Source organism: Haliotis cracherodii, unplaced genomic scaffold, assembly GCF_022045235.1.
Source record: "Haliotis cracherodii isolate W230 unplaced genomic scaffold, xgHalCrac1.p SCAF_11, whole genome shotgun sequence".
NCBI lineage: Eukaryota > Metazoa > Mollusca > Gastropoda > Lepetellida > Haliotidae > Haliotis > Haliotis cracherodii.
Window position 1 is genome coordinate 34,440,392 of NW_027266266.1, and position 12,393 is coordinate 34,452,784.

General features: G+C 47.3%; 1 protein-coding gene across 1 annotated transcript in view; it reads right to left on the reverse strand.

The window, feature by feature from the left end:
* The window catches only part of LOC139455034 (serine-rich adhesin for platelets-like), a 149,320-nt gene that overhangs the window by 113,148 nt on the left and 23,779 nt on the right, over window positions 1-12,393 (reverse strand). Inside the window, exons 5-6 of the mRNA XM_071236620.1 lie at window positions 4,973-5,142; window positions 340-418 (exon numbers count right to left, since the gene is read on the reverse strand). Coding sequence (XP_071092721.1) covers window positions 340-418; window positions 4,973-5,142 — 249 coding nt within the window. The remainder of the gene's footprint in view (window positions 1-339; window positions 419-4,972; window positions 5,143-12,393) is intronic.

Sequence of the window (12,393 nt, forward strand, 5' to 3'; positions counted from 1 at the left end):
GTTACATTGAGCCAGTAATACAGGTGAAGCGGGTAAAGACTCTATGTAAATGACACAGTGTTGGGTGGAAGTTACGTGCCTATTGTATACATCTGAGCCACAAAGCCCTACATTGTATAGCTGTAAATCATGGGAACTGTAGATTATTTATAAACACAGTAAACTAAAGATATTTGCACTCTAGGTGGTCATTGGCAATAATAATATCCGACGAGTAAGTTAGTTTGCATCTATTCAGAATTTAGCCAGCATTGTAGCATTTGCCAAGGTGTAACTCACCTGTCCTTCTCATGGTGCGGGGTACTGGGGAAAGCCAATGAGTGGCTTGTCAAAACTTACCTAAATCCAATCGTCTTCGAAGCTGACGCATAGAATTCCTGATTTTCCTCTTCTCTTCATAATCTTCTGTGACAGCAAGCTGCAAGAGAGTCAGTCACATTACCAGTGTTGTCTTACGTCCCTACACAAAGTTTCACTTGTAGGCCACCAATTGTCATAAAATTCAAAAAGTCAGAAGTATTGTGGCTAAAGCCTATTAAACACACACGATCCCACCCAACCATCACAAAATTGGCAATGTTTCTTCAATCAAACTAAATTGAAGTGTTATCCTGTTGTGAGGTTATTTGTTGGGACAATATTGAAAGAGTGTTGGTGTGTTGTGTGTGGCTTGTCTCTCATCGATTGTAGCGTGTAAAGACAGAATAGCTTTCCCCCTCCAAATAGAGGTGTCTGTGGAGTAATCCCAGTGTCCACCTAGCCACATGGCTTACAGATGCACCAGTAACTCCCACAAATCTTCATCACACTCCCGGATTTGGGAAGGCATCTCCTGAACAACTACTGGGTACTTGATGACTTGTGTATATCGGTAGACCTACACAAGAGTTGGTGGCGACTTGTGTATATCGGTAGACCTACACCAGAGTAGGTGGTGACTTGTGTATATCGGTAGACCTACACCAGAGTAGGTGGCGACTTGTGTATATCGGTAGACCTACACCAGAGTAGGTGGCGACTTGTGTATATTGGTAGACCTACGCCAGAGTAGGTGGTGAATTGTGTATATCGGTAGATCTACACCAGAGTAGGTGGTGACTTGTGTATATCGGTAGACCTACATCAGGGTAGGTGGTGACTTGTGTATATTGGTAGACCTACACCAGAGTAGGTGGTGACTTGTGTATATCGGTAGACCTACACCAGGGTAGGTGGTGACTTGTGTATATTGGTAGATCTATAACAGGGTACTTGGTGACTTGTGCATATTGGTAGACCTACACCAGGGTACTTGGTGACTTGTGTATATCGGTAGATCTATACCAGGGTACTTGGTGACTTGTGTATATTGGTAGATCTACACTAGGGTACTTGGTGACTTGTATATATCGGTAGATCTATACCAGGGTACTTAGTGACTTGTGTATATCAGTAGATCTACACCAGGGTACTTGGTGACTTGTGTATATCAGTAGATCTATACCAGGGTACTTGGTGACTTGTGTATATTGGTAGACCTACACCAGGGTACTTGGTGACTTGTGTATATCGGCAGATCTATAACAGTGTACTTGGTGACTTATGTATATCGGTAGATCCACACCAGGGTACTTGGTGACTTGTGTATATCGGCAGATCTATAACAGGGTAGGTGGTGACTTGTGTATATTGGTAGATCTACACCAGGGTACTTGGTGACTTGTGTATATCGGCAGATCTATAACAGGGTACTTGGTGACTTGTGTATATTGGTAGACCTACACCAGGGTACTTGGTGACTTGTGTATATCGGCAGATCTATAACAGTGTACTTGGTGACTTATGTATATCGGTAGATCCACACCAGGGTACTTGGTGACTTGTGTATATCGGCAGATCTATAACAGGGTAGGTGGTGACTTGTGTATATTGGTAGATCTACACCAGGGTACTTGGTGACTTGTGTATATCGGCAGATCTATAACAGGGTAGGTGGTGACATGTGTATATTGGTAGATCTACACCTGGGCAGTTGGTGACTTGTGTATGTTGGTAGATCTACACCGGGTTAGTTGGTGACTTGTGTATATTGGTAGATCTACACCGGGTTAGTTGGTGACTTGTGTATATTGGTAGATCTACATTGTGTTCGTTGGTGACTTGTGTATATCAGTAATTCAGTAATGTATGGGAATGGTAAACAAGGGCTGATTGATAAGTTCTGAACTTCACATAGAAGAAAATGCTTGACATTGAAATCTTTTGTTATGGACATTACATGATGTCCTAGAGTTATATCTACAAAAACTTTAACAAGTCAGTAAAATAAGAAGGGGCCTGTGGCCTTTGGAAAAAATTAACAAACTTGAGGGACATGCAGTGATCAAGTAATTGCTAATAAAAGGGCTTAACGCCAAAAGTTATCCATGAAGATATCAGTACAACACTAGAAAAAGAAACCACTGTAAAGATGTGGGCAGCAGAGTTCCAGCATGGCAGAGAGAGCCTTGGAGATGACAACTGCCCTGGAAGGCCTTTTAACATCAGCAACACCAGAAATGATCCCGAGAATACATGACATGGAATAACTGAGTGTCGTATTGCTTGTTCAGTTGGCATTTCCCAGTATCCATTATCACAGAAACTTTGGCAAGGAAAAAGGTATCAACTTGTTGGGTTCCAAAACTTTGAACATCTGATCATGAAGGCACCAGACAAAACATGTCTCATGTCTCTGTTTGAAGCTGATCCAGAAAGGTTCTTGCAACAACTTGTGACTATAGATGAAACCTGGATTCACCACTTCCAGTCCAAAAAACAATCAAATCAGAGGCAGAATCTGACATTCCCACCACCAAAGAAGGTCAAAGACTGTCCTCCATGTCTCTGGATGCTGAGGGTGTCATCATGACAAACTATGTTCCAAATGGCCATACAATAAATGAAGCATATCATGCAGCACTTGTGAGACAAATAGAGGATGAAAATAAGACTACGAGACCTGGGAAGCTGAGAACATATTTGCCCTTCCATCAGGACAATGTGCCACTGCAAAACCCAGTTATTGCCATGGCTAAAATCCACAAATATGGCTTTAAACTTCTTCTGTACCCACTTTTTCACTTATCTGACCCCGTCAGATTTCCCTCTGTTTCCAAGCCTGGAAAAAGTCAAACAATGACATCATAGTAGCTGTGGGAAACATTTTGAACAGCCAAGAGAAGGACTTCTATGAAACTGGGATAAATTCTCTCCAACATCGTTTGCATAAGTATAACAATCTGGATTATGTTAAAAAATAAATCATTTTTATGTATTTTGGTCAAGCCTCTCTGTGCGAGGCCTAGAACATAGCATTCAACCCTTGTTCATGACATATTGTTGTTGTAGGGTAGACACCATACACAGCAGTAGTTAGTGCAATGTGCAATGTGCAATCTAACAAGAGTCATCAGAGGATGAGAAATCCCCACCCCCCACCCACCCCGGCCCCCACAAATTCGAATGAACAAATCATCCGGACGCTACTTTAAGTCCAACTTGATAAGGAATTTTTATCTAATGTGTCTGTCTGTATACAAGAGTAGTTACTGAGCTATCAAACTATACTATGCAATTGGGATTCGGAACTTGGTATTTCTGTGTAAAGTACATAACACTATGAACTGAGTCAAAATCAAAATTGTTGCTATGGACAGAGAAAAAATATAAATTCGAAAAATCCCTAAATAGCAAAAGGTATCAGTTGACAACATGGTCTTTGTTTCACGAAAATGTACCTACGGTATTAGTTTTAGAGATATGTCCAGGACAAACACACCAGTATGAGTCAAAGCCATACTTGTTGACTTGGAAACAGGAAAATCTTAAATTTTTAAAAATTTCATAATAGCAAAAGGCACCACTTCAGCCTTTAGATAATACATGTACTAAGTTTTGATGAAAAATGTTGAAAGGTGGTTTAGTTCTGGTCCAGAAATGACACTTACCTCCATTTGAGCTAAGTCTAACTTGTTGTGATGGAAACAAGGCAAAATCAAATTCTGAAAATTCCTAAATAGCAAAAGACACCACTTCAGCCCTTGTTTAATACATGTACCAGGTTTGATGAAACAGTTTTCGTGTTGTGCTCTAGGAAGGATATCTATCCCCACTTTTTGAGACAAATTGTTTCCATTGAAATAAAAAAAGGCACCACTTCAGGATCTGTTTGATGTATCAGCCAAGTTTTGATGGAAGATACTGAATGGTTTTTGAGTTATGCTCTTGAAATGAAATGATGAGAGATGAATGGACATATGGACTGACAGAAGAATATCGTTAACTACATCATATAATGTAGGGGGAAACTCACTAGCCCTTTTAAAATACACTGATATAAGAACTTTGTATTACAAAGAGAGTGATATTTGTGCATTCCCCAGACATACATCACTACACTGACTGCCATGATAGGAAGCATCTCTGTCAATGTTGGTAATAAATTTGTAAGGGTGATCCTGAACCATTTTGACCTTAACCACATCAGGTTCTGGTCATATCTGCAATATGCAACAGATAACCACCATGCTCAGAGTTTGTCCTGCCTTAGCCATGTGATAGCATCTGCTGTCGTAACTTAGTCTCAGCTTCAGATTGGTACTGCAAGGATAATGATGGTAACAAATGCGAAGAAAATAGATGAATGCATGCATGGGAAAATAATTATAGGTACAGTGATAAGTAAAGCAACACTCCCTGGGCAAAAAAGGATTCATTTAGCGACTACCACCCCATGCATGTTGAAAGTAAGAGGCAACTAACAGGATTGGGTGGTCTGGCTCGCTGACTTGGTTGATGCATGTCATTGTATCCCAATTGAGTGGATCGATGCTCATAATGTCAATCACTGGATTGTCTGGTCCAGACTTATTATTTACAGACCGCCGTCATATAGCCAGAATTTTGCTGAGTGCAGCGTTAAAACAACAAGAGCATGTTGAAGACAACCTACCAATGTTTTGAATTCCTCCAGTGTTTCTATCTTGTCATAATCCAGCTGTAGTGTGCCTCCACCGGCAGGGTTGTCCCTCTGTACATGAGTAAGGGTTGTTCCCCTTGGAGTAAGGCCACGGCTACTATGTTTAACTTTGCTGTCATCGGAGTTGCTCTTCTTTAAATCACCTGAAAACAGAAGAACTGTTGTTTATATTTCCCCAAAAGGTTGACAACTCTAGATCTAGATGGTGGGTGTGGCAGTCTCTCTGTAATCCTGATGTGAATGGAATTACCTATTTACTTTGAATTTTCACCATGCGTGCATTGTGATGTTCTATTACAGTGCTGTTTAGTCATTCCAACTATATACGAGTATGGTCTCTGGGCAGGCAAAGGACATATTTTCACAAGCATCCACCATAAGTTAAAAGTGATAACAAAATATGATAAAGCCCCTTCAAATTCCATGTTCCGACCACCCCCTTCCATAACAAAACCTGACCTTCAAAACAATGTCCATGAATGAGATAAGTGGACAGTGTGTGGCAAGACAGATAGCAGGACATGGTGCTACCCACACTGTTGTTGGCCACAGATCAATAACCACCTGCACTTTCCCACTACACAATCACTGTAATTACCAGTAACCATTGCCATATCTCCTCTCACACACAAAGCACCTGTCAAAGTTCATGAAATGTTTGTCAGGGTTGACATGCAATGACAATTATAACCTCCCTGCACAGAGCTGAGGAGGGGTAGTGTGATACCTACTTCTTCTCTGTCGAAATGAGGCTGGGTGGGTGAGTGCAGTATGGGTGGGTAGGTGGGTGGGTGGCTGAGTGGAGTGGGTAGGTGAGCGTAGTATGGGTGGGTGAGTGGACGGTGGATGAGTGAAGTGTGGGTGGGTGAGTGGAACGTGGGTTGGTGAGTGTGGGTGGGTGGGTGTGTAGAGCGTCTAGGTGAGTGCAGAATGGGTGGGTGAGTGGGTGGGTGAGTGGAGTAGGGGTGGGTGAGTGAAGCAGGGAAGGGTGAGTGGAGTGGGGGTGAGTGAAGGGAGTGGGGGTGGGTGAGTAGAGCGGGGATGGGTGAGTGGAGAGTGGGTGAGTGAGTGGAGTGTGGAGAGTGGGTGAGTGAGTTGAACGTGGGTGAGTGAGTGGAGAGTGGGTGAGTGAAAGGAGAGTGGGTTAGTGAGTGGAGCAGGGGTGGGTGAGTGCAGCGTAGTTGGGTGAGTGGAGCGTGGTTGGGTGAGTGGAGTGTGGTTGGGTGTGTGGAGCTGGTTGGGTGAGTGGAGCTGGGATGGGTGAGTGGAGCTGGGATGGGTGAGTGGAGCGTGGTTTGGTGAGTGGAGTGGGGTGGGTGAGTGGTTTGGTGAGTGGAGTGTGGGTGAGTGAGTGGAGAGCGGTTTGGTGAGTAGAGTGGGGGTGGGTGAGTGGAGCGGGGGTGGGTGAGTAGAGTGGGGGTGGGTGAGTGGAGCGGGGGTGGGTGAGTGGAGCGTGGTTGGGTGAGTTGAGCGGGGGTGGGTGAGTGGAGTGTGGTTGGGTGAGTGGAGTGTGGTTGGGTGAGTGGAGGGTGGGTGAGTGAGTGGAGTGGGGGTGAGTGAGTGGAGGGTGGGTGAGTGAGTGGAGTGGGGGTGAGTGAGTGGAGTGGGGGTGAGTGAGTGGAGTGTGGTTGGGTGAGTGGAGTATGGGTGGGTGATTGGAGGGTGGGTGAGTGGAGAGTGGGTGAGTGAGTGGAGGGTGGGTGAGTGAGTGGAGTGGGGGTGAGTGAGTGGAGTGTGGTTGGGTCAGTGGAGCCTGGTTGGGTGAGTGGAGCAGGGGTGAGTGAGTTGAGAGTGGGTGAGTGGGTGGGTGAGTGAGTGGAGAGTGGGTGAGTGAGAGGAGAGTGGGTTAGTGGGTGGAGAAAGGGTGGGTGAGTGGAGCGTGGTCGGGTGAGTGGAGTGTGGTTGGGTGAGTGGAGTGTGGTTGGGTGAGTTGAGCGGGGGTGGGTGAGTTGAGTGTGGTTTGGTGAGTGGAGTGTGGTTGGGTGAGTGGAGCATGGTTGGGTGAGTGGAGTGTGGTTGGGCGAGTGGAGTGTGGTTGGGGGAGAGGAGCGGGGAAGGGGGAGAGTTGAGCGGGGGTGGGTGAGTTGAGCGGGGGTGGGTGAGTGGAGTGTGGTTGGGTGAGTGGAGGGTGGGTGAGTGAGTGGAGTGGGGGTGAGTGAGTTGAGGGTGGGTGAGTGAGTAGAGTATGGGTGGGTGAGTGGAGTGGGGGTGAGTGAGTGGAGTGTGGTTGGGTGAGTGGAGTGTGGTTGGGTGAGTGGAGTGGGGGTGAGTGAGTGGAGTGGGGGTGAGTGAGTGGAGGGTGGGTGAGTGAGTGGAGGGTGGGTGAGTGAGTGGAGTGGGGGTGAGTGAGTGGAGTGTGGTTGGGTGAGTGGAGTGGGGGTGAGTGAGTTGAGAGTGGGTGAGTGGGTGGGTGAGTGAGTGGAGAGTGGGTGAGTGAGTGGAGAGTGGGTTAGTGAGTGGAGTGGGGGTGAGTGAGTGGAGTGTGGTTGGGTGAGTGGAGTGTGGTTGGGTGAGTGGAGTGGGGGTGAGTGAGTGGAGTGGGGGTGAGTGAGTGGAGGGTGGGTGAGTGAGTGGAGGGTGGGTGAGTGAGTGGAGTGGGGGTGAGTGAGTGGAGGGTGGGTGAGTGAGTGGAGGGTGGGTGAGTGAGTGGAGTGGGGGTGAGTGAGTGGAGTGGGGGTGAGTGAGTGGAGGGTGGGTGAGTGAGTGGAGTGGGGGTGAGTGAGTGGAGTGTGGTTGGGTGAGTGGAGGGTGGGTGAGTGAGTGGAGTGGGGGTGAGTGAGTGGAGGGTGGGTGAGTGAGTGGAGGGTGGGTGAGTGAGTGGAGTGGGGGTGAGTGAGTGGAGTGGGGGTGAGTGAGTGGAGGGTGGGTGAGTGAGTGGAGTGGGGGTGAGTGAGTGGAGTGTGGTTGGGTGAGTGGAGGGTGGGTGAGTGAGTGGAGTGGGGGTGAGTGAGTGGAGGGTGGGTGAGTGAGTAGAGTGGGGGTGAGTGAGTGGAGTGTGGTTGGGTGAGTGGAGCAGGGGTGAGTGAGTTGAGAGTGGGTGAGTGGGTGGGTGAGTGAGTGGAGAGTGGGTGAGTGAGTGGAGAGTGGGTTAGTGAGTGGAGAAAGGGTGGGTGAGTGGAGCGTGGTCGGGTGAGCGGAGTGTGGTTGGGTGAGTGGAGTGTGGTTGGGTGAGTGGAGGGTGGGTGAGTGAGTGGAGTGGGGGTGGGTGAGTGGAGTGTGGTTGGGTGAGTGGAGGGTGGGTGAGTGAGTGGAGTGGGGGTGAGTGAGTGGAGTGTGGTTGGGTGAGTGGAGGGTGGGTGAGTGAGTGGAGTGGGGGTGAGTGAGTGGAGTGTGGTTGGGTGAGTGGAGTATGGGTGGGTGAGTGGAGCAGGGGTGAGTGAGTTGAGAGTGGGTGAGTGGGTGGGTGAGTGAGTGGAGAGTGGGTGAGTGAGTGGAGAGTGGGTTAGTGAGTGGAGAAAGGGTGGGTGAGTGGAGCGTGGTCGGGTGAGCGGAGTGTGGTTGGGTGAGTGGAGCATGGTTGGGTGAGTTGAGCGGGGGTGGGTGAGTTGAGTGTGGTTTGGTGAGTGGAGTATGGGTGGGTAAGTGGAGAGTGGGTGAGTGAGTGGAGTGTGGGTGGGTAAGTAGAGAGCGGTTTGGTGAGTGGAGTGTGGGTGAGTGAGTGGAGAGTGGTTTGGGGAATGGAGTGGGTTTGGGTGAGTGGAGTGTGGTTTGGTGAGTTGAGTGGGGGTGGGTGAGTGGAGTGGGGGTGGGTGAGTGGAGAGTGGTTTGGTGAGTGGAGTGGGGGTGGTGAGTGGAGAGTGGTTGAGTGAGTGGAGCCTGGTTGGGTGAGTGGAGTGTGGTTGGGTGAGCGGAGTGTGGTTTGGTGAGTGGAGTGGGGGTGGTGAGTGGAGTGGAGTTGGGTGAGCGGAGTGTGGTTTGGTGAGTGGAGGGGGGTGGGTGAGTGGTTTGGTGAGTGGAGTGTGGTTGGGTGAGCGGAGTGTGGTTGGGTGAGTGGAGTGTGGTTGGGCGAGTGGAGTGTGGTTGGGTGAGTGGAGCATGGTTGGGTGAGTGGAGTGTGGTTGGGCGAGTGGAGTGTGGTTGGGGGAGAGGAGCGGGGAAGGGGGAGGGGGAGTGGAGTTGGGGTGAAATCATTTTATAACCTTGTTTACACATAACTTTTTTCAAAAAGAATACAATTACAAGATCATTTGAAGACATTTCATGTAGTGCATCAGGTGGGTTTCAATCTGCAATATGATCTGGGTTAAAAAGGTTGGGTGAAATAGGAACGGTGAAATCCAATCTTGTTCACAGAATGTTTTAAAGGGGCAACTACACACACTAAAAGGTAGGTGTTGCTTGAGAGAAAAGGATGGAAATGTTCTCTAGAGTTACATTTCTTCACTACAGTTTCACATTTGTGTTATTTAGGGTCTGCATGTATGTAAAAAACAATGAGGGACAAAAAGACCTATAAAACCCATCTGTGACGTCTATTGTCTAAACGCTCCACTATTTTTCAAGAAAGGAGAGTTGTTTGTCAATTATACATTATCTTGAACCAAGATTTTAATAAATTTACACTTGGAATAGATTCAGAATGATTTCAAATATTGTTGGAAAACTGTTTCCAGCAGGGTTCGAACCATGCATCATATGATTTGATGATGTCTAATAGTCAACCAGGGCTACAGCGACACATCATGATATGGTGTGAACTAGTAAAGATATAAAACTATTTCCATAATCCTTAAAAGCTAAATAAATTTGTATATAATGTTGTGTTACAACAGGTAATCTCTTACAATGTTCATACTTACAGAAATGAAATAAACCCTTAAACAAATCAGGTAAATATCTATATCCTTGTTCAGGGCTCTATATTTCTTACAATCCCTGTTTGCATGTATTTACAACATGCAAACGATTGATAAAATATTAGTTAATGACACCACAAAATTCTGAAGAGCCGTGTACTTTGCATTGTAATATCAGCTCACACAGTATAAATAAGGCTACAAAGAGTTCTGGTTTATTTTTCAAATATTTTCCACAAGAGAATGCTTTGTCAAAGTGTAAAAGTAGAGATGTGTTTTACGAGGGGAATATCCCCATAACTCGGACATTCCCCTCTGCTTAACAGAAATTAAGCCCTAAAAGGTGACAGCATATCAGAACAATCTCTAAATATGTGAATTTCTAGCCTAGCACCATGGAAACTTAATACAATATTTTGTGTTATGCTACTATTAATTTCTAAGTCTGAAAATCCAGTTTGACATCCAAAGTTGGTTTTCCAAAGCTTTCGTGTAACGCCGGGAGACACCATGGGATGTGACACTTGCAACGTGTTCCTGGCAGAACTACTGCCTTGTGTGTCAGTAGATCCAGGCACTCTCCACTTGGGTCTGTGTGAGTATTTGCTTATTTGTAAAACCATGTACTGTGATATGAGCTTCATGAATGTGGATTTACTCGCCCGTCATCCATATACCTGTGCCACCGTTCCCCAGTGGACAGATCTGATTACCTGTGTAAATTCCATTCATAGAGGAGAGTAGGCTCTATATTGTCCACTAAATTGAACAACATTACCTACTACTGACTTTGAAGACATCTCATTATGTGAACAGAAAAGCCATGGTCTAGAGTTTCATGTATATCTGCCCCCTGTCACGTGTGTGATGAAAAAGACAGGGGTACTCATCACAAGTCAACTGAGTAGAGGCCTATGGGTCAGGTTGCAGAGATGGTGGTGATCTCCATCAACATAATAGGCATAGGCAGGAGAGGTGAACATCAGGCGATGACAAAGGTCATCCAATACCCTTGTAACAGATAGGATTTGCACCATGCAATGAAGTGCATTTGTATAGGCCTTATCGTCTTTTTTAATAAAAGTCCATTATGACAGCTGTGATTTGGAAATGAAATGATTTCATAATGGAAATGAAAGGAGGTGACTATATTGTGCCTGTGTGAGGTCATCTGTAGGAGGCCTCATGCTCCACATCTCCTATCACAGTGTAGCATGTTTGAAGGTGGCCTATACTGACCCTAGAGGAATGCAAATCTGTGTACACAGACTGGACAGGCCTGTGTTGTGTCCTCTAGTTGTCCTCATTCAGTTGAACACAAGGGATAATCACCTGCAAACACCCACTCGACAGACACCAAACAGCTCACAAGGGGTATGTGGGCAACAGCACACCAGTTGCCACTCACACATACTAATACATCACAGTGTTGGCTGGCTAGAGATGTGAGGGTTGTGGAGACAGTGTGATGAGTGTGGAGACAGTGTGAAGTGTGTGGAGACAGTGAAGGGTGTGAAGACAGTGTGAGGGGTGTGGAGACAGTGTGAAGAGTGTGGAGACAGTAAGAGGGTGTGGAGACAGTGTGAGGGGTATGGAGACAGCGAAGGGTGTGGAGACAGTGTGGAGAGTGTGGAGAGTGTGGAGAGTGTGCGTGTGGAGACAGTGTGAAGAGTGTGGAGACAGTGTGGAGGGTGTGGAGACAGTGTGAGGGGTGCGAAGACAGTGTGAGGGGTGTGGAGACAGTGTGAGGAGTATGGAGACAGTGTGAAGAGTGTGGAGAGTGTGGAGACAGTGTGAGGGGTGCGGAGACAGTGTGAGGGGTGCGGAGACAGTGTGAAGAGTGTGGAGAGTGTGGAGACAGTGTGAGGGGTGCGGAGACAGTGTGAGGGGTGCGGAGACAGTGTGAGGGGTATGGAGACAGTGTGAAGAGTGTGGAGAGTGTGGAGACAGTGTGGAGAGTATGGAGACAGTGTGAAGAGTGTGGAGACAGTGTGAAGAGTGTGGAGACAGTGTGAATAGTGTGGAGACAGTATGGAGAGTATGGAGACAGTGTGAAGAGTGTGGAGACAGTGTGGAGAGTGTGGAGACAGTGTGAAGAGTGTGGAGACAATATGAGGTGTGTGGAGACAGTGTGGAGAGTGTGGAGACAGTGTGGAGGGTGTGGAGACAGTGTGAAGAGTGTGGAGACAGTAAGAGGGTGTGGAGACAGTAAGAGGGTGTGGAGACAGTGTGGCGACATTGTGGAGAGTGTTGAGACAGTGGGAGGAGTGTGGAGACAGTGTGAAGAGTGTGGAGACAGTGGGAGGGGTGTTAAGAGGAGACAGTGGGAGGGGTGTGGAGAGGAGACAGTGGGAAGAGTGTGGAGACAGTGGGGGGGTGTGGAGACAGTGTGGTGGGGATGGAGACAGTGTGGCGACAGTGTGGAGAGTGTTGAGACAGTGGGAGGAGTGTGGAGACAGTGTGAAGAGTGTGGAGACAGTGGGAGGGGTGTGGAGAGGAGACAGTGGGAGGGGTGTGGAGAGGAGACAGTGGGAGGGGTGTGGAGACAGTGGGAGGGGTGTGGAGAGGAGACAGTGGGAGGGGTGTGGAGACAGTGGG